Here is a 27,845-nt window from a genome sequence, read left to right on the forward strand (position 1 = left end):
AATAGTCTGTATCCAAGTAAAACATCCCCCAGCACAAGAGTGTGTAGGGCATGAAATAAAGCAAAAGGGCACAATAAAATCATTTTAAATAGCTATATTGTGCATGGAAATCTGAATCAACATCTCGGTCCTCAGGGTTGATAGGATAAAAGATGTTGGGAGACTCAGCCACGGCAACAATGAGAACAAAGGCACCTACATGTATCCAATTTTACTTGCATCATTACACAGCATTATAGGCTAAGGCCCCGCTCCCTCAGTCAGCGCGCCCGCACTGCAGACAGGCGGGGCGCTGACAACAGACCGCGATATGTGGTCTGTAGGGAGCCGGGAGCCGGAGTGGGAGGGAGGGGGGCGGGAGTGGGAGGGAGGGGGGCGGGAGTGGGAGGGAGGGGGCGGGAGTGGGAGGGAGGGGGGCGGGATCTGATCGTGGTGCCATCCACCCCCCCACACACATACACACAGACACATATACATATACACATACATACACACACACACATACATACTGTATACACACACACACTTTAACCTGCAGCTCCTTTCCTGCTCCCCGCCCAAGGCGCCTCCCATCTAGCTCCTTCCCTCCCCTCCTCCCCATTGGCTGACTCGCGCACCATGTGACGCATCGCCGCACGGGAACACAATTCTCTGGTATCCCCTGCTGGCTGACGCGTCACAGTACGTAGTCAGTTGGCAGTGAGGAGGGACTGGGACCGGATCGTGAGGCTACAAGGCAATGGCGAGTAGCGCTCACGCGGCCTCCCGCGCCACCGGGCGCAGCGGGTCCCAGCCCTTAAGCAGTAAAATTCCGAGCATTATTGAAATCCCTGCTCTTTGATTGGTTAGAATTCCAGGCATTATTCATTCAGTAATGCCCGGAATTTTTGGCAACTTGCCAATTCACCTTTCAGAGATGCAGGGAGAGCGTGCTGATAAAAAAATGCCAATTTTAAAACGTAACTGTAAATACCTCTCCTGGACTAAGCTCCGGCAGCACCTCCGCTCCTCTCCTCACTCAGCTAGGCAGCATATGCAGTCTCTCCCTCTCTCACAGCACCTCCGCTCCTCTCCTCACTCAGCTAGGCAGCACATGCAGTCTCTCCCTCTCTCACAGCACCTCCGCTCCTCTCCTCACTCAGCACGGCAGCATATGCAGTCTCTCCCTCTCTCACAGCACCTCCGCTCCTCTCCTCACTCAGCTAGGCAGCACATGCAGTCTCTCCCTCTCTCACAGCACCTCCGCTCCTCTCCTCACTCAGCTAGGCAGCACATGCAGTCTCTCCCTCTCTCACAGCACCTCCGCTCCTCTCCTCTCCTCACTCAGCTAGGCAGCACATGCAGTCTCTCCCTCTCTCACAGCACCTCCGCTCCTCTCCTCACTCAGCAAGGCAGCACATGCAGTCTCTCCCTCTCTCACAGCACCTCCGCTCCTCTCCTCACTCAGCTAGGCAGCACATGCAGTCTCTCCCTGTCTCACAGCACCTCCGCTCCTCTCCTCACTCAGCTAGGCAGCATATGCAGTCTCTCCCTCTCTCACAGCACCTCCGCTCTTCTCACTCAGCTAGGCAGCACATGCAGTCTCTCCCTCTCTCACAGCACCTCCGCTCCTCTCCTCACTCAGCTAGGCAGCACATGCAGTCTCTCCCTCTCTCACAGCACCTCCGCTCCTCTCCTCACTCAGCTAGGCAGCATATGCAGTATCTCCCTCTCTCACAGCACCTCCGCTCCCAGCATATGCAGTCTCTCCCTCTCTCACAGCACCTCCACTCTTCTCACTCAGCTAGGCAGCACATGCAGTCTCTCCCTCTCTCACAGCACCTCCGCTCCTCTCCTCACTCAGCTAGGCAGCACATGCAGTCTCTCCCTCTCTCACAGCACCTCCGCTCCTCTCCTCACTCAGCTAGGCAGCATATGCAGTCTCTCCCTCTCTCACAGCACCTCCGCTCCCAGCATATGCAGTCTCTCCCTCTCTCACAGCACCTCCGCTCCTCTCCTCACTCAGCTAGGCAGCATATGCAGTATCTCCCTCTCTCACAGCACCTCCGCTCCCAGCACATGCAGTCTCTCCCTCTCTCACAGCACCTCCGCTCCTCTCCTCACTCAGCTAGGCAGCATATGCAGTCTCTCCCTCTCTCACAGCACCTCTGCTCCCAGCATATGCAGTCTCTCCCTCTCTCACAGCACCTCCGCTCCCAGCACATGCAGTCTCTCTCCCTCTCTCACAGCACCTCCGCTCCCAGCATATGCAGTCTCTCTCCCTCTCTCACAGCACCTCCGCTCCCAGCATATGCAGTCTCTCCCTCTCTCACAGCACCTCTGCTCCCAGCATATGCAGTCTCTCCCTCTCTCACAGCACCTCCGCTCCCAGCACATGCAGTCTCTCCCTCTCTCACAGCACCTCCGCTCCCAGCATATGCAGTCTCTCCCTCTCTCACAGCACCTCTGCTCCCAGCATATGCAGTCTCTCCCTCTCTCACAGCACCTCCGCTCCCAGCACATGCAGTCTCTCCCTCTCTCACAGCACCTCCGCTCCCAGCACATGCAGTCTCTCCCTCTCTCACAGCACCTCCGCTCCCAGCACATGCAGTCTCTCCCTCTCTCACAGCACCTCCGCTCCCAGCACATGCAGTCTCTCCCTCTCTCACAGCACCGCCGCTCCCAGCACATGCAGTCTCTCCCTCTCTCACAGCACCGCCGCTCCCAGCACATGCAGTCTCTCCCTCTCTCACAGCACCGCCGCTCCCAGCACATGCAGTCTCTCCCTCTCTCGCAGCACCTCCGCTCCCAGCACATGCAGTCTCTCCCTCTCTCACAGCACCACCGCTCCCAGCACATGCAGTCTCTCCCTCTCTCGCAGCACCTCCGCTCCCAGCACATGCAGTCTCTCCCTCTCTCACAGCTCCTCCGCTCCCAGCACATGCAGTCTGTCTCTCTCACAGCACCTCCGCTCCCAGCACATGCAGTCTCTCTCTCTCACAGCACCTCCGCTCCCAGCACATGCAGTCTCTCCCTCTCTCACAGCTCCTCCGCTCCCAGCACATGCAGTCTCTCTCTCTCACAGCACCTCCGCTCCCAGCACATGCAGTCTCTCTCTCTCACAGCACCTCCGCTCCCAGCACATGCAGTCTCTCCCTCTCTCACAGCACCGCCGCTCCCAGCACATGCAGTCTCTCCCTCTCTCACAGCACCTCCGCTCCCAGCACATGCAGTCTCTCCCTCTCTCACAGCACCGCCGCTCCCAGCACATGCAGTCTCTCTCTCTCACAGCTCCTCCGCTCCCAGCACATGCAGTCTCTCCCTCTCTCACAGCTCCTCCGCTCCCAGCACATGCAGTCTCCCTCTCTCACAGCACCGCCGCTCCCAGCACATGCAGTCTCTCCCTCTCTCACAGCTGCTAGTGCTGTCCGAAGCTGCCATGTCCCAACTGGTAACTTTGTACAAAGTAATATTTCTCACCACATCTATAGCTTGTGCTCAGGGCCGCCAACAGGGGGGGTTTGCCGGGGTTGGCGTCCCGGAACCCATGAGTCAGGGATCCGGCCACCTGGGACCCCTGCGCGGCCATGCCCATTATATTAAAAAAAAATCAGGGAAAAAAATGCCAGCGATTCCGCATGCGCAGAGCCGAGGTCCCAGGGAAGCAGGGTGTCCCGCCTGCTGCCTGTGATCCCGCTCCTCCCCAGTTCCTCCCGCTCTCCCCCCAGCACACCCCTGGCTGCCGCCCCCCCTTCCTCCGCTCCCCACGTGGGACGGAGGGGAAGCGCCGTTGCGAGCCCATCACAGCTTCGCCCGCGCGCGCCAACAGAGCTTCCCTCGCACTCGCCAACACAGGTTCCCCCGCGCATGCCTCCTGCCCTGGGATGCAACCGTGGAATTAGCCGCCAGTCTCGCCCCCCCCCAGTCCCCCATCCCCCAGCGCCCACCATGCCTACCTCGCATCTGGCGGGCAAGGAAGCAGGAAGCAGCACCCACCCGGTCAAGGTCAGTCACCCACCCACCCAGTCACCCACCCACTTTGTCACCCACCCAGTTACTCATTCGCTCACCCACTCACACACTCAGTCACCCACCCAGTCACTCGGTCAAACCCAGTCAACCACCCACCCAGTTACTCACCCACCCAGTCACTGACCCACCCAGTCACTCACCCACCCACCCATTCTCACGCTGTGAGAGAGGGAGAGACTGCATATGCTGCCAAGCTGAGTGAGGAGAGGAGCGGTGGTGCTGCCGGAGCTTTGACCAGGAGATGTGACGTGGCATGCCGTTGCAACGCGGCGTCATTTGACACTGCACAGCCATATTCACTGCAGTTGGAGTGGGAGTTGCAGCAGGATGCCGGGAGACGCTGCCGCAGCACGCCGCCAAGTAAGGGAATTTATCGGTTTTTATATTTTCTCCGGGTTGGCCTTTAGTTGAAGGTGGCGACCCTGCTGGTACCATGTGAATTTCGTTCGTGGAGACGGAAGTGCTGTCTGTGAGACGGACGTGACATCATTGTGGGAAAATGAGGGTAGTTGTGGGGAAAAGAGGCCATTGCCGCACGCATACGTAGACGAGCCTGTCGGCTCGCACATGCGCAGCTGCGGTCGTTGCCGCGATCAAGTGCATGTGCAGGGTCTCTATCCGAAAACTCCACGAGCACTGTCAGAGAGGCCATCACTGCGCTCATGCTCATAGGTATCCGGCCCCTGCAGCACATGTGTACACTTAGGGCAGTTCTATACAGCGTACGCTTGCTACGCCATGCGCGGGCACGACAGTTATAGATGGCTGAGGTTAGTCAGCCTTTCTATAATGGTGCCACGCACGCATGGCAGTGTGCGTGGAACCGGCCGACAGGGGGAAAGATGAAGAAAATAAAGAATTTGCGCCGTTACCGCCGCTGAAATGTATTTAAATGTGTGTAAATGTGTGTATATGTACAATGTTAATAAACAATTTATTAAAGTATTTCTTTATTTATTTCAAAACTTATTTAACACACACACACACACACACACACAGTACCTCACTCGCTCACAGCATACATACAAAAAGCGTGCGGCACATGCACGCGCACAGCCACACACACTATAGAACTGCCCTAAGCATGCCAACGCATGTACAGACAGGCCCTATGCATCGAGCGCATGCGCAGAGGCACCCACCACAGCCGTCCCACCCACCACAGCCGTCCCACCCACCACAGCCACCCATCCACCACAGCCGTCCCACCCACCACAGCTGTCCCACCCACCACAGCCGCCCCACCCACCACAGCCACCCATCCACCACAGCCACCCATCCACCACAGCCACTGTCACGGGAGCTTGTACAGGGTTATAATATACACCAAAATATCTGGGTTGAATCGAATGCGACTATGATATGATAAATATAGTTTATTCCTTGAAAAAGTTGAACACACAAAATATACAAATAATAACACACAGAATATGAACACTTACTTAGGGTTTGGGTAAATGAAGCAATCAGGAACGGGATTGGCAATTCATTCAGGCATACAGGATACAAAGGAAGACACGAAGACCCTGGGCATAGGGCTTACACTCGTTTATATGGGGTTTCAGCCCTATCCCTTAACATTGGGTGCCAGGCATTGGTTACCAGTTACCTCCACCCAATTATCCCTTGCCACCTCACGTGAGAAGCAAGGTAGAACCTGCCCACAGGGGTGGGCATTATTCTAATCAGGGGCTCATTTCCCTAGCCCCCCTCCCACAAGACTGGCTTCGCCTAGTCTGCCTTTTGGGTCCCTTAACAGAAAAACCTTTGTCTCAAGGTGTGAAACACAACACTTTACCAAAGTACCCATATCCTGCCCTTCTTTGTCCTAGAACTCTTAATCCAGGGTGGTGAGCCTTTTATACATGGGTTTCCCTCAGACATCCTGACGCCATGTGGCAATTGACATTCCTTCTGGGCCATTGGCTTTCACCGTTAATCCGTTCTTTGGGTCTGAGCAGGCTGAAATCTGCCAGGTCCTCATGCCGGAAGACCCTTGCCATAGTGGCCAAGTATCAGCCTTCCACGACCCCCAGAACCGGAGATACCAAAACCGGGTTAAAATCCCCTATTAACTTTAATGCAGGATAGGCTAACAGAAATCACTGCATTTCACTCTTCCATTGAAATCAATGGGCTCCGTCGCTATAGGCTTTTAATGGAGCAACTCCGCCATTGAAGTCAATGGGAAAACCACATTTTTCACAGTTACCCATACTCCGTCCGGTTGATCGGAGAGGGCTGGAAATTGCAGTGCAGTCATGCCGGGGCAGTGACTACATGCTACCCAAATCCCAGCCCTCTGGTACTCACAGAACCGGAGATATGGGTTTTCACTTTACACACTTTTGGACTTAGCCGTTTCAAAGCCTCCATTGAAATCAATAGGGCTGGCGCCGCCATAGGATTCAATGGGACCTCTGCTACCATTGGAGTCTATGGGAAACACACACTTTTTCACAGTTAACCCTACTCTGTTCGGTTGAGGGGAGAGGGCTGGAAATTGCCATGCAGTCATGCCGGAGCAGTGACTACATCCTGGCCAAATCCCAGCCCTCTGGTCCCCACAGAACCGGAGTTATGGGTTTTCAGTTTACACTGTTTCTCACTTAGTGTTTGAAAGCCACCCGGCTTTTTCTGCCATTGCGGACAATGGTGCGACCCTCGTGGCTGGCGCGACCCTTTCTCGTTGCCATTAATTGTTGGACCTGGTTGGGGTCGAGTGAGGGGGTTCCTAGGGGCCAGGGGCAAAACAAATGTTATTTCTGGGTGCACCAGAATAAAAGTTCCCACGCCAATTGTACGTGAACTTGACCGAGACCTGATCAAAGCTCTTTTCAGACATTGTTTCCGCTCTTGCGGTTTTGCAGTCTGGGTGGCTGCCAGCCCGTTCCTGGAGGTCGGAGTCAAGGGATCCCCATTGAAATGCATTACTCCTGTCACTTTCAAATGGGGAACCGCCGCTCCTCCTCTCGGGCGCCACCTGCAGGTCTTCTGCGATATTGGGCCCAAATCGCCGGAATCTCCATAGGGTTACATGGGGCTCCAATGGCGACCTATGGAGATGCTGCAAAAGGGAGACTGCAAAGGCGGGAAATGGGACAAAGGGCAATAAACATGTAAATGCAATTAACCCTTTCCCTCCCGACCTGATCCCAGTGTATGTGGTTGCTGCATACACTGTATAAGTACAAACACCACTAATTGTACCCATATACCTTTGTATCAAATAGAACACAGTTTGCCCTGAGGCAGGGGAATAAAAATACATGAATTTCCTCTAAATGTGGGAATAGGATAATCAAGGGACGTACCTTTTGGTTGTGAAGCAGGGGAATATATGTATTATAAGTACATTTTGGGTTAACCCCTCACTTCCCAGACGGTGGGAGGGGGTGCCTAATGGGGGTGACCCCTTTATTACTCGCGTGGCACCCCTCCCCCGTCACAGCCACCCATCCACCATAGCCAGACATCCACACACCCACCACAGCCAGACTAACCACCAACCCACCACAGCCATACACCCACCCATCCACCACACCCCTCCACTACAGCCAGACAAGACAGACACCCACCAGTCAGACTGCCAGCCACCCAACCAACACAGCCAGACACCCACACACCAACCACAGCCAGATGAACCACCGACCAATGCACCCCAGCCAGACACCCATCCACAACAGCATGGACACCCACCCACCACCACAGCCAGACAGCCACCCACCCATTCGCCATCCCAGCCAGATGCCCAGACACCACAGCCAGCCACACACACACACACACACACACACACACACACACACACACACACACACACACACACACACACACACACACACACACACTCTGCAAAGTAAGGAAACACACAGCTGATTATATCTACTTTCCTTTGTTTGTACATGTATATGTGAAAATACGTATGAAGCTTAATTATCTTAAGAGGCTGCACTATGTACGCTTTATTACAAACACGGCATGACTTCTGACCCTAGAAGTCCTACATAAAAATTAAAAATATACAACGGGTTGTGCCGAGCACACCTGTTCCATGTTAAAATTCTTTGTGTTTTCTCACTGAAATTGTATTTGCTTTTGATATTTTTAATTGAATGAAAGACGTCTGAGAGTATAATTACTATTTGAGTGATAAAACACAAAGACGTTTCACTTACAATGTGCGTGCTCGCCACACACACACCATTCCCCCCCCCCCCCATATATGTTGTGGTTATTTTGGGGGTTCAATATGAGCTTGTAGGTGTCCTGTATGTTTTACATTCCCCCCCCGCTCCCCCTGTATAGCGCCGACAGTGTACACTGTGCTGTACGTGTAATTTTTGCAGGCACGAATATGAGGGTAACAATATCACAGGTTAGGTGGCTGGAACAAAAGTCTTGTGCTGAGGTTTCTGTTGTATAAGCTCAGAGAGGGAGACAAGAGAAATACAAACAACACAATAGTGTATTATCCTTTAGACAATATAAGACATGTGGATGGAAAATGAAGCAATTTATTAATTAAAACAATTGTGACTACAATTGAAATAAAACATGAACTGTAAAATAAACAGTGGATGATCTTCTGTTAATAAAAGAGATAGGGGCTTCTCAGCATTTAAGCAGAGAGAAGCCTTGCTGCTCCACCAGAGGTAAAACCGAAATCCTACTCACCGTCCTGGAGTAGGACATGTGCATTGGTACGGGGTCTTTAGCCAGGGGTAGCCGTCTGCTGTGGGGTGCCGGACGTCTACTTAGAGCGTGCGGGGAGATCTCAGGAATACTCGTGCATTCAACAACACCGCGTGGATTTCGCGCGTCTCCTCCGCTGACGTCACCGCCGGATTGACTCAGCTACGGTGTCCCTGGATGACCAGAAGGTATTCTGGTCATCCAGGGACACCGTAGCTGAGTCAATCCGGCGGTGACGTCAGCGGAGGAGACGCGCGAAATCCACGCGGTGTTGTTGAATGCACGAGTATTCCTGAGATCTCCCCGCACGCTCTAAGTAGACGTCCGGCACCCCACAGCAGACGGCTACCCCTGGCTAAAGACCCCGTACCAATGCACATGTCCTACTCCAGGACGGTGAGTAGGATTTCGGTTTTACCTCTGGTGGAGCAGCAAGGCTTCTCTCTGCTTAAATGCTGAGAAGCCCCTATCTCTTTTATTAACAGAAGATCATCCACTGTTTATTTTACAGTTCATGTTTTATTTCAATTGTAGTCACAATTGTTTTAATTAATAAATTGCTTCATTTTCCATCCACATGTCTTATATTGTCTAAAGGATAATACACTATTGTGTTGTTTGTATTTCTCTTGTCTCCCTCTCTGAGCTTATACAACAGAAACCTCAGCACAAGACTTTTGTTCCAGCCACCTACCCTCAGCGCCATAAGAGGTTTTTCTATCCACATCTTGCATATCTGGTTGGAAGATCCCAGATTAACCCTCTACGGCAGCTCCAGGACTACCTACCCCCTAGGACTGTATCTCAGGTTTTGTTTCTCCTGTTTGTTTGCAATTGTTGCACTAGCGCTTGTATACACTTATTTTACACCTTTAACAATATCACAGACTGAGAAAGGTTGCATATTGCACCGGCATCTTGAATGGGCTTATATCACTAGTATGGAGAGCAGACCGGTATATAACAAGGACATTTATGAATGAAAAGATCAACTTTGGGACATATCTACAGACATGGCCGGTGATCACTGGCTGGGAAGCACCGAATAATACCCATGCACTACTGATCTCTCTTCTGGTTCCACCCTTGCATTAGGTCTGGCTGGGAAGCACCATATAATACCCATTCATTCCTGATCTCTCTTGTGGTTTCACCCTTGCATTAGGTCTGGCAGTTCAGCAGCCTGTTCTCCACTGTTCACCAATGGCGGTTTGATGATGTCCCCTCTATGTCTCAGCACCTGAAGGTCTGTCCATTTAACTCCGTGGAGTATAAGAAGGAACCCTTCGCGCTTCCCAGTCTGGATGGTCCCGAGCAGCAAGCAAAGGGAAGCTTGGTCTCCTTCAAACACAGGCTGTAGGAATGGGGCCTGGCAGAACTCCTTCTCAGTCAGGGATAGGAGGGAAGACTGGGGCTGATCAAGAGGCAATAAACAAGAAATCAGAAACGTGGCTTCAGAATAAGTGTGACAAATAGTGAGAAAATGCAGCGTGGCCTCCAACTGAAAGACAAACGTCATTCAATAACATACACTTACTGTTTTGCATCAGTGGTAATGTAACCTTTTGGGCCACAAGACCGTCCAGCGCCGGAAAACACTTTATAGCCCATTCATGCGAGTAGGAGGTAAGGTCTATTCCAGCGCTGGAACTATGGCACCGCACCATTTAGTGAATATGGGCCTTAGTGTGCTAAACCTAGAGACTTGGGGAGGACGGTCTGAAGACGACTATGCTGAAATCTTAAGTAATACAGAGCAGGGCCGGCTGGATGGCGGTTCCATCGGGGCAGTCACACCCAGCCCCGCAGTTACAGAGGCCCTGTGCTCTTCCCCACGACAGTTAAAACGGATTGCCGGAGCAGCGCACGGGGCACGCGTAAGCGCCTCCTACCTTCTATCCGGCTCCTCCTCCCCCTGCATCATCTGATTGCGACAACGCGACATCAAAAAGGGACAACACTACAACACGAAATGAGGATCAGGAGATGCCGGGGAAGGTAAGAGGTCCCCGTGCTCTCCCCCAGCCAATTCCATGCCGGCCCCGATACAGAGTACGGATAAACACTGTTACACTAAAGTGCAAATATTACATGTGTAATGTCTCTTCCACTGAGCGAATGAATAATGTAAATGCACGCGAAGGCTGGTTAGGCACATGCAGGAGGTTGGTTGTACAGGGTTTACATTTGGTGAATAGCTGCCACCCGCTGCCTACAGCTGACGCGGGCTGGGCTTTCAAATCCGGGCGATTATTAAAACCAAACAGGATGAGACTTTTTTTTTTTTTTTTTACTGTTTCACTGCCAGGTGGACCCACAACGCATGGAGCAGCACACCCCATGTTTGCACTATCTGACACACACCCTGCATCCCCAATTGACACAATTAAATATATAGATAATACTGATGGTTCGAGTTGTGAGCTGGCTAAGATTGTGCCTGTCTCATTGTAAATTGTTGTGAGGTTTGTGGTCCCTCCTCCTGTTTAACCTCGCCCGTCCCACCTGTGTTTAAATCAGCAGGTCCCCGTACACGCGTGTGAATGTAATAATCCATTAGGAGATGTCTTTGCCCCCAGGAGAAAGGTGGTGATGAGCTTTGCTGCAGCAATATGGATGGGAAATATATATTTATTTTCACTATACTTATGAGCACTTCTGGTTGCTGGCTGTAATGTAGCTCACACATAGCGCTCCTACATTGGAACCCCTTAGGCACTGCATACATGCATCCCATGCTGTTGACCATATCATTGTTTTGTCTCCTCGATGCAGTGGAGGAAATACAAAGGACACAGGATACAGGTGGTGTAGGGCCTGCTGATGGGGTCACCGTGACTTGGTTGCAGCTTGACCTGTTTTGGCCAAATGATTGAACTAAATGACCCCTACTTGTGAGACGAAAAAAACACATAGAAATTCATCACATAATTTGCCACATTGGACGTGCCTCGGGGCTTCTGTGTTTGCTGTTGTATGTTTGAGGTCCCTCCAGTGACACAATGAAATGTATGTATATAACATATGGGTTTTAAGGTTGCCAAGATGGTGTATATGTTACAGTACCTGACTCCGACACATTGAAGAACCAAGGACCTTCTGACCCGACACATTGCAGAACCAAGAACCTTCTGACCCGACACATTGCAGAACCAAGGACCTTTTGACAGTGCCAATGTGCTACTTGTTTAAGAAGGAACAGGAGGAGAATGTATGCAACACATTAATAAAACAGCACAAAAGTTAGCTACAAAAATATAGGCTTTTTAATGATGTTTAGTAGACATAAAGGAACAGTTAAAGTTTCCGGGCAGCTCACCCCTCAGACACACTCTGTATGCCCGAACACCGGCTTTTGTGCGCAGTTCTACCTCCCTGTTGTTTATAGAACCTATTTGTTTAAGAAGATAGAAGAAACATTGTTACAGGTGATAACGAGCCACTGATAGACGACACATTGTACTACTTTGCGAGCAAGCCGGCCGACAGGTTTCCCGGGGAGAGGTGTTGAGCGAGGAGGTGGAGGGCGAGAGTTGAGGTTGTTGAGCCTGATGACCATTACCTGACCACCAACCCCATTACACTACTCAGCTGCCCTAGGGCCCTTCTTCCACGAGGTTCGGTGCCCGGGAAAGTTGCCCTGGCTGTCTGTCTACCCCCAACGGCAGCCATGGTTGCAGGGCACTCTGGCAACAGAGGGTAAGGTAACCTTTTGGATTACTTTTTATGCAAAGGTTGTGTAGCTCCAGATTTGCCAGAGTAACCATGCGGCATATGAACCGTACACGGTTATAGATGTGCAAATCCCTTGCAGATCAGATTTGTTCAGTTATTATTATTAAAATTATACAAAAATGCCTGTATTTAAAGGGCTATGCGACCCAAGGCTATTCTCTGCAATTACATTTCAGCTAATTTTAAGCGTGCAACAATTTTACTGGGGAATTTCTAAAGCCTTTCAATGTTTGGCAACGTCTCAAAGTTTTTGCGCGGAGCAAAAGTCCAAAATGTACCAGTTGCGTGAAAGTTTTGCGCATCTCTACACGTTATGCTGGCAACACACAATCTCCGATTTTATTGTCCCACAGCGAAAAAACAGAACGGAAAAGAGAGGTCCAGAAGACGCGATGGAATTTGAGTAATCTTATGGGAAATATTCACTGGTTGTAAATCTGGCAGACTGGAAAGAGTATTTCCCCCCCTTCCATTATGATAACTGTATAGATCTTTGTACAGTATTCATCTGTAAAGTTTATTTGAAGTAGTAGTTTAAACATGTAGGTTTTTAAGATGAGTTTATTGTAGGGCTACACTAAGAGTTAACATACGTGTCAGGGTTCAGTTCACATAGTATTAATACTGTCCTTACTCCAGGTCATGGTAGCTGAAGATTAGAACGAGCCATTTCTCTCTCAGAACCTCCTTGCTACGTTACATTGGTTTTTTTTTTTTAGACAATATGCAATACCCAGGAGATGACTGGCGCTTGTTCAGAGGCCAGCTGAAGACTTGTTTTAATTATCGTGATATCACGTTAACCTTGTTTATTTAGTATTTGTTTTTGAAAAATGTGAAATCTTGAATAAAAAGATTTAAAAGCATGGAGTAGTTTTGTTTTAATAAAACTTAATTTTTTTTATTTACTGATGAAATATCAGTACAGGAAAATGATATGATTTACATGTACGGTCTGAAAATCAGGGGTTCCACCTTCTACTGAAGGCCAACCCGGAGAGAATTTTTAAAAAAATGTTACGCTTACCTTCAGCGGTGGTGGCGTCTTCCGGCATCTCCCGCTGCTACCCGGCGCCATGTCAACAGGACACTACGTGACATCACGGTGTAAAGTAGCCATGACAATGGGATGTCTTATGGCGTCCTGTTGTCATGGCAACCGACGTCACGTTATGCTGTGACGTCACGTAGCGTTCCCGTTGACATGGCAACGTGGCGCCATGCGGCCACATTGACAGGAATTACGTGCAGGGGAAGATACCGGGAGGACCCCGGGAGACGCAGCCGGCGAACTTGGAGGTTTACTTGGGTAAACGCGGAGCCCGGAGATACATGGTCGAAACCCTTAATCTCTGGGTCAAACCTAGAGTGGTGGCAACAAGAATAACACACACACACACACACACACATATATAGTGGTTGACAAATCACAAAAAAATCTACTCGTCACCTAGTACCAAACGTGTGCTGCTTGGGCCAATATTTACTCGCCCGGGGGTTAAATCCACTCGACCGGGGCGAGCAAATGTATAGGTTTGTCTAACACTGCACATATATATACACATATATATATATACACACAATAAAGATCTGCGCCTGTGTGGAGATGTCAGAGAATGAGGTAGAATGAATATATTTAAAATTATGTAAGTATTGATATAAATTCCGTAAATATATTATCCAATATATATATATATACTAATAAAACATGACAAATAAATGTCTAAACCATATTACATTAAAAAAATACATATACGGTGCTGTGGAACCTCCTATGAATGCACAATACAAGCTGTCCTTTTGAGTCCAAAAGCAATGTCCAATGAAGGGGAATAAAATAAAGCACTATCAGGAAACAGGCAGCTTCTCAACGAGGGCACAACGACCTCCCTCACCACCTGCATAGAAAAAAAGAAAAGAGAAAAAAGCGCCGATTCCTAGTGCATTTCTGTGCAAAAAAATATTTAATTTCCCAAAAAGGCTCATAAAATGAACTCACAAACATAGATAGGTAAAAAGCATGTTATGAGATAATACTCATGCTCCAAAGGATCAGCAACCGCCGCTTCACTGCTACACTGCTCCGTGGCTTCACCGTGTCCAATCTTGTCCTCGTTGTTCACCGTCAGGCAGGAACTCACGAAGTCGGGCTCACCGCAACTCCTCTTCCCGGTCACACACCAACAGATGAACTTTGGTTCCCTCCGGGGACGATAGATGTGGCGGGGACAGCAAGTGACGTCACCCGATAGATGTAAATGACAAACGGGCTAGGATTTTCTAACAGATCTGCCAGCAGCGTTGGAGGATCAACTGCACACCTGTCCCACATTGTGCTGTGACGTCACGTAGCGTTCCCGTTGACATGGCAACGCGGCGCCATGCGGCCACATTGACAGGAATTACGTGCAGGGGAAGATACCGGGAGGACCCCGGGAGACGCAGCCGGCGAACTTGGAGGTTTACTTGTGTAAACGCGGAGCCCGGAGATACATGGTCGAAACCCTTAATCTCTGGGTCAAACCTAGAGTGGAGGCAACAAGAATAATAATAATAATAATAATAATATATATAATATTCACCTTTACTGACCTAGGCCCACATGCACCATGCAGACACATACACCATATACTCGCTCCATAACCTAAGGGAAAGGGACACCCTGCCCCGAAGAGCTTACAGATAGGAGGCCGAGTCAAAGTACAGTGACGGACATCTGGAGCTTCTAGTAGAGATGTAGACAATGTAATGAGCGGCTTTATTTAAGAGGTGGGGTTTCAGTTGGGCTTTGAATGGGGAAAGTGAAGGCGCTTGATGAATATTGAATAGAAGAGCTTTTCGTAGGTCCGGAGAAGTTGGTGAGAAAGGTTTAAGACGGGAGAGGGCTGTAGAGGTAAAAGGTGCACAGAGGAGGCAACCTTGGGTTGAGTGTAAGAGACGAGTAGGGGTGTCCCGAGGTATTAGGGATGAGATATATGGGAGGTGTAGACAGCGCTGCCGACAAGGGGGAGAGCCGGGACAAGTGTCCAAGGCCCGGTGGCTGCGGGGGGGCCCAGCTGCCGGTCTTGTTGCCGCCAGGCCCCGGCTCTCCCCCAGCTGCAGGCCTCCCTCACTGTTCTACGGCGAGCTTCTGATGCGCCGTGCCTCTGATGGCACGTGCCGGAAGTAATCTGGGCTCTTCCAGCACGCACTGGCATGAGAGGCCAGCATCAGAAGCTCGCCGTAGAACAGTGAGGGAGGCCCGCAGCTGGGGGAGAGCCAGGGGCCCGGCGGCAACGAGAGGGCCGGCACCCAGGCCCCCGACCTGCAGCCACCGGGCCCGGCCATCCCCAAAGTAAGTGTTTTTTTTATATGTATTTGGGGGTTGGAGGTGTATTTTTATATGTATTTGTTTTTTTTTTAAATATATGTATTGGGGGGGGGGGGGTTGGTATGTATTTAGGAGCTAGGGGGTGTGTTTTGTATGTATTTGGGGTGTGGGGGGTATGTATTTAGGGGAGGAAGGTTTTTGTATGGGGGGGGGTTGGTATGTATATTGTGGGGGTATACATACAAGTTTAGGAGTGGATGTGTAAAATGTAGCTAATCTGGCTTGAACTGTAACCTGCATGTGGATGAATGACTTCTATATTCTATATAGAGTCCAGGTAATGTGGAGTATTCAGCACTCGTGCTGCAGATGTATGTTTAAAGGAAATCCCCCTGCCGCAAGTGTGTGGAGCGTCTCCCTGAACAGCTCCTAAATCAAGGTGATCCCCTCCCCTGGAATGGGGGGGAGGCACCCTAAAAGACAAGAAAATAGAGTACACACAATGCGCACCAGGGATTATAAAAGTGTAATTTATTAATAAAAATATTACTGAGGGGATCCAACCCCACCTCAGTAGCAAAGGTGATACAACTAGGTACAGTTTCAATAAACATGCACCATGGAATACAAACATATGATCTCAATCCATAATTAGCATAACACACGATAAAAAACAATAAAAATTAGACAGAATGAAAGAAGTAGAGACGGAACAAATGTCCTGACTAGTGTGTAGTAACACACCTACAAATGACTGTCTAAAACTGGCAGGGGGAGACGGACACCTACACTGAAGCCGAATGCGGGTCCACGGTGACCGTATGAAGATCCGTACCTAGTTGTATCACCTTTGCTACTGAGGTGGGGTTGGATCCCCTCAGTAATATTTTTATTTTTTATTAATAAATGACACTTTTATAATCCCTGGTGCGCATTGTGTGTACTTTATTTTCTATATGGAGTCCTGTGAACATTATATACGCTATGTACAGAGCTGTGCACACTACTATGCCAGAATAACATGCAGTATTAGTGTTGTGTCAGGTTGCAGCACTCTGGTAGAAAATTACTCCTGAAGCTTTACTGCAGAGATAACCTCCAAGGACCAAAATGTGACATTTTAATGGCAAAGGACTGATTTCTAGTACAAGACTCAACTGCAGCCTAGGAGAGCACTGATGCTATACACTAGTGAGACTGATTGTCAGCGAGGTGACAGGTCTGGGTCAAGGAAAGAAGCACATGTCTGTACAGTGTATTAAAGGAGAAAGGTTCAGGGCACTACGGATGTCAAGAAAATTTATTAGATAAGCACAACGTTTCAACCAACAAGCGTGGTCTTTCTCAAGTGAAGATAGAAAATAAATCACATAATGTCCACTATTTATAGCCCCCAACCCAGGTGAAATTACTTAAAATGTTCCGGTTTCTCCCACAGGCGTCTCTCAGTCCATTGCGCATGCGCGCGCACATCCAGGTCCTCGTCGCTTCCGAGTGATGTCGTCATTTGGTCCACGCTGCCTTCCGATTGGTCCTGTCATCACTCTGTGTTTCTGCAGTAGGAGATCTCGGCACCACATCCAAGCGCATGCGCGAGCGCACATCAGGGTCCCTCTTCCTTCGTAGTGACGTCATCCCGTAATAGAGTAGTCTCCGGTTGGCCCGTCTGTCCCACAATGTTCTATCATTCAATCTTCATGCCTGTTTTCAAGGGGATCCATATACCAAGTGTATCCATATACACAATGTGCAGTAGAGACCCAATAAAGTCCTTCTTGTAATTTATCTTTGAGAGTAGTGGGCAGTGGAGATGTCGTGGTACATAAGGGAGGAGAGAAAAAAACCCAAAATGAGAGTCCGGTATTAAAAAACCAAGTGATACTAATGCACTCCCCCAGTGTGGGGGAAGTGCAGGTGAGGGGAACAGAGACAAAAGTAATTAATTAGTTAATTTGAGAGACATAAATGAGGAGAAGGTCAGCAGCAACAGCAGCGTCACAAAAACATAAATGGTAGGGAACACGAAACTCACACACATCCTACACCTACTATGATTAAATCAGAAATCTGCATACTGATCTCATCTAATATTAAGGAAGCTGTTTAGGGAGATATAGTCATTAAGACCCATAGGATGTACAGTGTCAAGCGTAAAAGTCCAAAATGCTTCCCTTTGTAATGGGGCAGTATCTTTCTCTGAACCGGAAAAGGTCTTTTGCACCCGATCAATCCCCATCAGTTTCAGTGACGACACTGTATGGTGAAATTCTGTGCAGTGTCTGATAAGGGCAGTCTCCTCTTTCTTGGCGTTAATTTTGCTACGGTGTTCAATAAAACGTGTTTTCAACATTAATTTGCAAGTAATAATTGTTTTCATACTTGAAATAATTTTTGAGAAGCACAAAGCGCAGTAACAAAATGATAAAATCAATAGGGGGTTGTGTGGTATGTTTTCGTTCAAGAAAATCCCTGACTACCTCAATACCCTCCGTGTGAGGGATAATGGTATATCAGCTGCTGACATCCATGGTCACCAGTAAGAATTTTTTTGTCCTGCAAGGATAGTGCTCTTATCTTGTCAAGAAAGTCAAATGTGTCTTTGATGTAGGCTCGACCCTCCATAACAATGGGTTGCAAAAACTGGTCAACATAGACAGCTAAGGGCTGGTTTATGGAATTCGTGGCTGATATAAATCGGCCTACCGGGTGGGTTATGGAGACTCATGTATTTTTGGTAATAAATACAGTACCGGGCGCAGTGGATTACTCATTGTCAAGAAGTCCAGTTCTGACTCGGAGATCCATGAGCTCCCCAAACCTAATGATAATATATTGGTAATCTCTTGCTGATATATCTTAGTGTGGTCACGCTGGAGAATAGTGTAACACCTAGCGTTTCCCCTCACCCGCACTTCCCCCACACTGGGGGGGAGTGCATTAGTATCACTTAGTTTTTTAATACCGGACTCTCATTTTGTTTTTTTTCTCTCCCTTATGTATCACGACATCTCCACTGCCCACTACCCTCAAAGATAAATTACAAGAAGGACTTTATTGGGTCTCTACTGCACATTGTGTATATGGACACACTTGGTATATGGATCCCCTTGAAAACAGGCATGAAGATTGAATGATAGAACATCGTGGGACAGACGGGCCAACCGGAGACTACTCTATTACGGGATGACGTCACTACGAAGGAAGAGGGACCCTGATGTGCGCTCGCGCATGCGCTTGGCTGTGGTGCCGAGATCTCCTGCTGCAGAAACACAGAGGGATGACAGGACCAATCGGAAGGCAGTGTGGACCAAATGACGACATCACTCGGAAGCGACGAGGACCCGGATGTGCGCGCGCATGCGCAATGGACTGAGAGACGCCTGTGGGAGAAACCGGAACATTTTAAGTAATTTCACCTGGGTTGGGGGCTATAAATAGTGGACATTATGTGATTTATTTTCTATCTTCACTTGAGAAAGACCACGCTTGTTGGTTGAAACGTTGTGCTTATCTAATACATTTTCTTGACATCCGTAGTGCCCTGAACCTTTCTCCTTTTTTGCTGATTCTGGAGTTTTTCATTGACAGGGACTCCCCTGGTCCAGGAGCACCGGTAACAGCAAGTATCTGTTAGATTATTGTGTGGTGTGCAGCATTAACATTGTATGTACAGTGTATGAACCATATCATGGAGATGTGTATGAACCGTATCATGGAGATGTACAGTATACAGATGTAACAAGACTGTCCTCTGCACCGTGGACAAAGTACCAAGTCTGTGGTGCCAGGACAAGGTCTTCCACAATCAAGCTGCAGGAGGAGGAGGGGAGGAGGGGGGAAGGGGGGGGGTTGGGGTCATCCTTCTGAATAGGACCTCCCCGCAGTGATAATCTTCTGGTGTCGCAACCCCCACAGTCGAGTGAGCGCGGCACCAGAGACACTTGGGCAAGCAAGGAATTAACTCCCATTCTTGGTTCCACCTGTTGGGGTCTAGCAAGTGTTCGCCAGGGGATATACCCCTACCAGGGTATAAGTGGGAGGGTCCCCAGAAGGGAAGAAGCTGGTAAAGAAGTGGCTAAGAAGTTGTCCAACACCATCTGAATCCAGGCAGATGCGCCAATGTGTCTGCCCATCAGGAAGACTAATTACATGGACCAGGGAGTACAGGGAGGGGAGCTTAAAAAGGTGAGGACCCTGCTCCCTCACAGGATGTCCCCAGTCTGCGCATAAATCTTCACCCACTCAGCACCTAAGACTGTGCCCCTAGTCAGGAGACAAAAGTTCAAAACATGTATACATCTGAACTCTTGCACCCAGAGGCCTGCAACACATTGTTCCTCTAGCCGACAACATATACCGTTGGAGGGGCAACTCTGCACAAGTTATTCCCCATTTCAGATCATCTAACGATGGCGGCAGATGCTGGTCAGGTGAACAAGCATGGTTATTTGAAATAACAGATATTAAAACATTGAACGTGTGCAATACAAAATATTTAATCCCAAATAGATACACACATTGTACCGTTAGAACGTGTGCAAAAAGTGCATTTTTTAAATTCAACCCCCTTTACCGTCACCGTTGTAAGAATTGCAGCACGTAGGGGGCCCACAACCACTCCACTCCCACAGGGACCAGCAGAGGATTGGGAAGGAGAACCAGAGCAGAAGTGAGGGCCAGCCAATCACATCCATGTGAAGGAGAGATGATGCAGCTGCTCGGTAATCTGCAATGGTCACACCTTGTAGCCTCAGTCCTGGGGAAGGATTTTACTTCATACTTCTCAAGAGCTCTTGCAAATCCTCCAAAAAATTCTCTTCTGTAAGGGCTTCAAAATCTTCCGCCTGCTTCGCACTGAACTCCTCAACACGGTTCTATGGAGCGGAAGACACAGGGGGGAGTAAAAACCAAAAGATTGGGCATCATGGTACAAGACGAACAAGAAAGAAGACTAAATCTTGAGGATTTGCAGGAAGAAATTGATGGGCAAATAAAATGTAGATTTGACAGGAGTCCCAATTGTGCACCTCCAAGTACAAAAGCCAGAAAGATTTGGCAATTCTGGCTGAAAGAAAGGATATTTGAATGGAATGGACTACTGGAAAATACAGTGGGCGCAGGAATCAGATACCCCAACTATCCAAACGAGCCAAGTTTCCTAGAATTAACAGCAGACTCCAGAACTCTTGGGTAAAGCCAGAAGGCTGGTCAAGTCTCCCTCCCCCAATGTGCACAAGTCCGTCTCAAAAAGTAATTCCTTTCCAACTCCAATAATGGCGACCAGATTACTCCCTGGGCCAACACCCTTCCCATGTTTACTTATGTGGTAAGTATGTATCTACGACTAAATACACGACTTGTGACGAAAGGAAGTTACACGTGCATCTTTCAGGAGAGAAGAGGGAGATCTGGGAGAAACGTTCAAATATATCACCGTTTCAACAAAGTCCACCTGCTAGAGGTCATGCAAGAGGTCATGCGCTGAAAGTCACAGAAAGGTGGTGGATTCGTGGAAGAGCCACCCAGCAGAGGTGATACGGAGTGAAACTCACAGAATATCAATGAGTTGACACGTGCTCCTATTCACAAACATTACTGGAGACGGATGTCCCTGTTCTGTTCAATGACCCGGCTTGTATAAAAAAAAATAAAGTTACACAGTCTCAACCACAGTTTGGGAATTACCAATATAATGAACGCTGAAAACTTCAGAGGTCAATAGTTACCTTGGCAAACGTGTACAAATCTAGCGCGATTTACTTCTGGTGTGGGAGTGAGGAGAAGTGCTGACGAACGGAGCCTGGCCGCGTCCCGATCACAGCTCCCCCGTGCCCAGGTCAGTAATACTTGCTGCCCTGAAGGGATTAATGCAGCGGGGGTCCCTGCTTCTGAATGGGACCCCCGCAGCGTTAATCCTACCAGGCCGCCTCCAGTCTAAAAGAGCTGCGCAGAGAGATCAGAGAGAAGCGGCCCCTCTCTGTGTCTCCCCGCACAGCTCTTACAGCAGAGAGAGCAGAGAGAAGCGGTCCCCCTCTCTGTGTCTCCCCGCACAGCTCTTACAGCAGAGAGAGCAGAGAGAAGCAGTCCCTCTCTCTGTGTCTCCCCGCACAGCTCTTACAGCAGAGAGATCAGAGAGAAGCGGTCCCTCTCTCTGTGTCTCCCCGCATAGCTCTTACAGCAGAGAGATCAGAGAGAAGCGGTCCCCCTCTCTGTGTCTCCCCGCACACGTAAAGCAGAGAGCAGAGAGAAGCGGCCCCTCTCTCTGTGTCTCCCCGCACAGCTCTTACAGCAGAGAGATCAGAGAGAAGCAGCCCCTCTCTGTGTCTCCCCGCACAGCTCTTACAGCAGAGAGAAGCGGTCCCTCTCTCTGTGTCTCCCCCGCACAGCTCTTACAGCAGAGAGATCAGAGAGAAGCGGTCCCTCTCTCTGTGTCTCCACGCACAGCTCTTACAGCAGAGAGATCAGAGAGTAGCGGTCCCTCTCTCTGTGTCTCCCCGCACAGCTCTTACAGCAGAGAGATCAGAGAGAAGCGACCCCTCTCTCTGTGTCTCCCCGCACAGCTCTTACAGCAGAGAGAAGCGGTCCCTCTCTCTGTCTCCCCGCACAGCTCTTACAGCAGAGAGAAGCGGTCCCTCTCTCTGTCTCCCCGCACAGCTCTTACAGCAGAGAGAAGCGGTCCCTCTCTCTGTGTCTCCCCGCACAGCTCTTACAGCAGAGATCAGAAGGAAGCGGCCCCTCTCTCTGTGTCTCCCCGCACAGATCTTACAGCAGAGAGATCAGAGAGAAGCGGTCCCTCTCTCTCTGTCTCCCCACACAGCTCTTACAGCAGAGAGATCAGAGAAGCGTTCCCTCTCTCTGTGTCTCCCCGCACAGCTCTTACAGCAGAGAGATCAGAGAGAAGCGGCCCCTCTCTCTCTGTCTCCCCACACAGCTCTTATAGCAGAGAGATCAGAGAGAAGCGGTGCCTCTCTCTGTGTCTCCCTGCACAGCTCTTACAGCAGAGAGATCAGAGAGAAGCGGCCCCTCTCTCTGTGTCTCCCCGCACAGCTCTTACAGCAGAGAGATCAGAGAGAAGCGTTCCCTCTCTCTGTGTCTCCCCGCACAGCTCTTACAGCAGAGAGATCAGAGAGAAGCGGCCCTCTCTCTCTGTCTCCCCACACAGCTCTTATAGCAGAGAGATCAGAGAGAAGCGGTGCCTCTCTCTGTGTCTCCCTGCACAGCTCTTACAGCAGAGAGATCAGAGAGAAGCGGCCCCTCTCTCTGTGTCTCCCCGCACAGCTCTTACAGCAGAGAGCAGAGAGAAGCGGCCCCTCTCTGTCTCCCCGCACAGCTCTTACAGAAGAGAGATCAGAGAGAAGCAGTCCCTCTCTCTGTGTCTCCCTGCACAGTTCTTACAGAAGAGAGATCAGAGAGAAGCAGTCCCTCTCTCTGTGTCTCCCTGCACAGTTCTTACAGCAGAGAGCAGAGAGAAGCGGCCCCTCTCTGTGTCTCCCCACACAGCTCTTACAGAAGAGAGATCAGAGAGAAGCAGTCCCTCTCTCTGTCTTCCCGCACAGCTCTTACAGCAGAGAGATCAGAGAGAAGCCATCCCTCTCTGTGCCTCCCCGCACAGCTCTTACAGCAGAAAGATCAGAGAGAAGCGGTCCCTCTCTCTGTGTCTCACGGCACAGCTCTTAGGCTATGGCCCCGCTGCACGCGGGTTCTGCGAAGCAGGCGGCGCGTGCAGCAGAGTCCTCCGGTCTGCAGTGAGCTGCTGGGGGAAGACAGGGGGGGGGCGTGACAGGGGAGGGATGGGGGCATGTCCATGACATCACCCGGCAGGTTCGCCCTCATTGGCTGAACCGCCGGGGGGCATGGCCTAGCGCTCCGTCGCGACTCCTGATCTCAATTTTCTTGAGAGCAGGAGTTTGTCGGCACAGCGCGGCGCCCCCCCTCTCTGTGTCTCCCTGCATAGCTCTTACAGCAGACTTGCTGTATGTCCTCAGGGTGACGTCACCGGCATGCACCGCGCACACGCCAAAATCAGCTCCTGGCTTCGGTTTATTACTCACACAACTATTGCCGACTCCTACTCTGCCTATCTTAGCGAGGGATACTGGTGAGTCCTTCCTTGCAGCCTCTCTATTGGCCCAGGGCACTATATATGCTCAGAGAGCACCTTGACAAGATGGCTGAGCATAAGACTTCATTCAATGCGAAGTGTTTACTGCAATTCCTGCCTCCGTGTCTACTGTTCCTAGCTCTGTCTTGTCTGACCATGGCTTTTTCTGGACTCCGTACTTCTCTACTCCTGAACCCAACTTACCAACGATCCGCAACTCGCCAACCCCGACAAGTACCTTCTACCACTCTGACCTCTATAACCCCGACCTGGCTACCAATCTACACTCCGGACGCGCTCTCGTGGCTGGAGGTTTGGCGTTTTTGTCAAACCCCACCTCAGCCCCGCGGTCACGTCCTGTTTGTGGTGAGAATCCCGTTTCACGGCACCAGCCAATACGTTAATGTAAGTCCATGTATCGCAATACACAAATATGCCATTACATTTTTTTAAAAAAAGTATCTCAAATACTTTATCTGCACCTTTTATTGTTCAACTTACAAGTAATAGCAGGTGGAGTGTGTACTACTTTTTATGGGTTTTCAAAAATTCAATAAAAACCAACCCAACTGCTGTCCCCTCACGACAGACTTTTTGCCCGGACTGCAGGATACGTTCGCAAAAGGGCTTTTCTGAGCTATGAGATGTTGCCTTTACTGTACAGGCCCCTGTGGCACCAATGTGGTTAAGCTCAATTAACTTTATGAGCAATGTTATCAGTAGATGACCTTTACTTCTCCCTGTTCTGCAGATAATACGGCCATATTACAATTTTCTACGGAGACGAGAGAGTGTGTGTGCTTGGAAGTGTAAACATCGGCGGATTTTGCTCCGACGCCTGTAGGCTGCCCTCCTCCTCGGCATAAGACACGACAACGCGTCGTCACACGGCACGTGACGCCGCGTGGTCATGTCGCAATGGTCCTGGATAGGGCCCGCCACGGAAAAGCGTAACAAAAATTGCCACTCTGGCCGACTCGGCCTGATGGGAATTCCGCCACGGAGTGTAAAGCCGCTCACCGTACGGTATGAAGTTCAGCATCGTTGTTACTGGAGGGGAGAAGAGTGTTATTGTCTAGACCTCGGCATTGCAAGGGTTAAGAAATCTTTTTTTAAATCACCTCTTCCATCTTGTGCCCCAGAACCGTTTTCTGGTTGGTGGTTGAAATGATTTCACTCTCCATCTGGTCAATTTGCTGGTTAACCTGGTGCACGAGAGCCTAATAAAGCACAAAAAACAAAAAAAATTGGTTTTACTTGAATTGAAACGTAGGACACGTTATAAGGGCGACACACACACACCACACACATACCACACACCACATACACCACACACACTAACGCAGAAGGTTGGCCAAGTTGAAGACAGCACTGGTTTCTACACTGCCCAGTTAAGCTTGGAATGGGAATGCCAAGAAAGGAGAGTGGGATAGGAGTTGGAGACCAACAGTCTGGTGGGAGTACTCTGGAGAAAGGGGAAGAAACGGTCTCGCTTGCTACACCGGGAGTGGCCAACTCCAGTGGTCAAGGGCCACCAACCGGTGCAATATGTGCACCAAGTCCATTATCCTCCTCTATAGACGCACTGGAGAGGATTGCCGAGATACCCACAAGCCTTACGTGGTCCTGGATACCCTTTCAGCCCCATTGGATGTAGGATATCCATTCTGTCCTGAGGCTTTATGTCATATTGTCATATATTGAAGTGCATGCACACCGCTAATAGGTGCTGGAGGGGGGTACTTCTCTGCCGGTGCACTGTGTCCAGGAAGGTCCAGACATCCCAAAGGAGATCAGCGAAGAAAATGGAAGCAGGCACACGGTCTTTCTGAAGATGCAATTTAATGTGCCACAAAAGGGTCCAACGTTTCGGCAAAAATTGCCTTTATCAAGGAGAGGGCTACAGGATACACATAACACACCACTATATATACACTGATAGGTACTCACCCCTCCATGATTACTGCTGCCATGCTCCTGGATGTCAACGCCCACATCGTGACGTCAGAACGCCAGGCTGTCTCTTCGCAGGTACCCATGATGCCCCTCTGGGGGTGCATGACGTCATCACGCCACGTCGCGCTGGCGTTCTGACGTCACGATGTGGGCGTCGACATCCAGGAGCATGGCAGCAGTAATCATGGAGGGGTGAGTACCTATCAGTGTATATATAGTGGTGTGTTGTGTATCCTGTAGCCCTCTCCTTGATAAAGTAATTTTTTGCCAAAACGTTGGACCCTTTGGTGGCACATTAAATTGCATCTTCAGAAAGACCGTGTGCCTGCTTCCATTTTCTTCGCTTGATGTCATATTCCCACAGTCTAACTGTGGATTGCCCAGTTTCAGTGCATGCCTGCTTTATCCAGCTAACCGGTAAATGCATCCACCACCCTCCTACCTCAGATTACACACTTTAATACACAGAATTGCAGTGTGTGTGTGTTTCTACCCTGCATGTGGTTCCTGGGAGTCACGCTCCGATATTTGCACCTGTGATCCTGAGATTTTCTGGAGGGTCTTCTCCTTGGAGAAGCACCTCAGAAACGGCCAAAATGGTTGTATGGGATACAGTTATATCATTTTGTTACTTCTATATCAATGTTTTTCACGTATATTTCACTTATTTGCATGCTATTGATGCGCTTTGCATATATACACATATATATATATATATATATATATTACTTATATTTTTATTAAGATTTTCAAATATAAATGGGAAAGGCAGAGGGTACAGAAAAAGAAAGTGAGGGGGGGGGGGAACAACCATTTTGCTACAGAATTCTTATAATCATCAACTTTCACATTGCATAGCATAGCATACAACATTATATAAAAACAACATATCCTACACTCCTCACTCCCAAAACCCCTTTCCTAATGAGGACATCCCCCTATCCGACATCCCAGGGATCCCAGACCCTATCAAACTTACTTGTGGTATGATTCAGAAATGAGGTGAGTCTCTCCATTAATTGGACATCATTAACCCTTCTAATGACTTCATGCTGCTACAGCGCATCTAGCTTCCAGGCAGCGCTACTTTGTAAATATATTTTTACTTTTTTTGTAAAACTCGCTACAAAAAGTTACAAATTTATTCAAATACTATTCAGAAATGGGGACTCCGTACTGCTTTGCGGCTGCAAGAAATATATGTAGTTACCATTCAGAATCCTACTCCATGACACGTACGTAGCATAAGTTGTTAAATACATTTCATCGTGCGTCCGTCTGAAAAGGGTGCTCAGTACAACGTCACGAGTGCTCAGCAAGCCAATACGCCCACCAAAAAAAAAAAAAAAAAAAGAGGAGGGTCTATCGTTTTAGAGCAGTTGTAAAAGGATGGTGCAATGTGTGTGGGAGACGGGATATACGGGAGAGAACGGTGCCATGCCAGGTACAGTAAGCCTGGCTACATCTGTAGGTCTGAGCATCACATTGAATATCTGGGCCATGAAACATGTATTGCCGCATCCGCTTAGTCTCAGCCACACTCCAACATTTCTCCATCATCTTCGCACCGCTCCCAGACACTGTCCCAGAGTGAAACATCACAGCAGTGGCATGCGCAGTGCAGACGTGGAAGGCCATGCCGCTCTCATACTTACATCAATCTGAGCTTGGCACTGTATCATACAAGTCTGCGCACCGTGCAGGTTACGTCGGATCTGGAAGTCCTGCCTGGCAGCTCCCTCTGCCGAGAAAGGGGCTGGTCCGGGTCGGCGGGTGAGCTTGTGATGCTCGGTTAGCTGGACTTCAACCTGTGGGGGTGGGGGACACCGTGACGTTAAAAATAACCAGGAGAAGTTATGGAAACAGAATTTGGTGGCAGAGGACAACTACTTGGCCCACCCAGTCTGCTCATTGTCCTACCCTAGGTATATCCCAAGCATTTTGTTTAATTCCCTTACTGTATTAGGCCTTAGTAGGTGGTATCCATTGGGAGAAAAGCCTCAAATAAAGTAAAAAGTAACATCTTTTATAAAGCGCCAA

The 27,845-nt window shown here is 49.4% G+C and overlaps 2 protein-coding genes across 8 annotated transcripts in view; one reads left to right on the forward strand and one right to left on the reverse strand.

Moving 5' to 3' along the window:
* Positions 1-13,304, forward strand: part of FBXO40 (F-box protein 40) — a 42,113-nt gene extending 28,809 nt beyond the window's left edge. Inside the window, exon 4 of the mRNA XM_075592881.1 lies at positions 9,869-13,304. Within this exon, the coding sequence (XP_075448996.1) occupies positions 9,869-10,063 (195 nt within the window). The 3' untranslated portion in view covers positions 10,064-13,304. The remainder of the gene's footprint in view (positions 1-9,868) is intronic.
* Positions 13,305-20,233: 6,929 nt separating this feature from the next.
* The window catches only part of LOC142490511 (kinetochore protein NDC80 homolog), a 72,961-nt gene continuing 65,349 nt past the window's right edge, over positions 20,234-27,845 (reverse strand). For all 7 annotated transcript variants that reach the window (XM_075592894.1, XM_075592892.1, XM_075592890.1 and 4 more), the window contains 3 exons: positions 27,461-27,613; positions 24,971-25,069; positions 20,234-20,622 (listed from right to left, as the gene is read on the reverse strand). In XM_075592894.1, the coding sequence (XP_075449009.1) occupies positions 20,518-20,622; positions 24,971-25,069; positions 27,461-27,613 (357 nt within the window). In that variant the 3' untranslated portion in view covers positions 20,234-20,517. The remainder of the gene's footprint in view (positions 20,623-24,970; positions 25,070-27,460; positions 27,614-27,845) is intronic.

This window comes from Ascaphus truei, chromosome 3, assembly GCF_040206685.1.
Source record: "Ascaphus truei isolate aAscTru1 chromosome 3, aAscTru1.hap1, whole genome shotgun sequence".
NCBI classification, from domain to species: domain Eukaryota; kingdom Metazoa; phylum Chordata; class Amphibia; order Anura; family Ascaphidae; genus Ascaphus; species Ascaphus truei.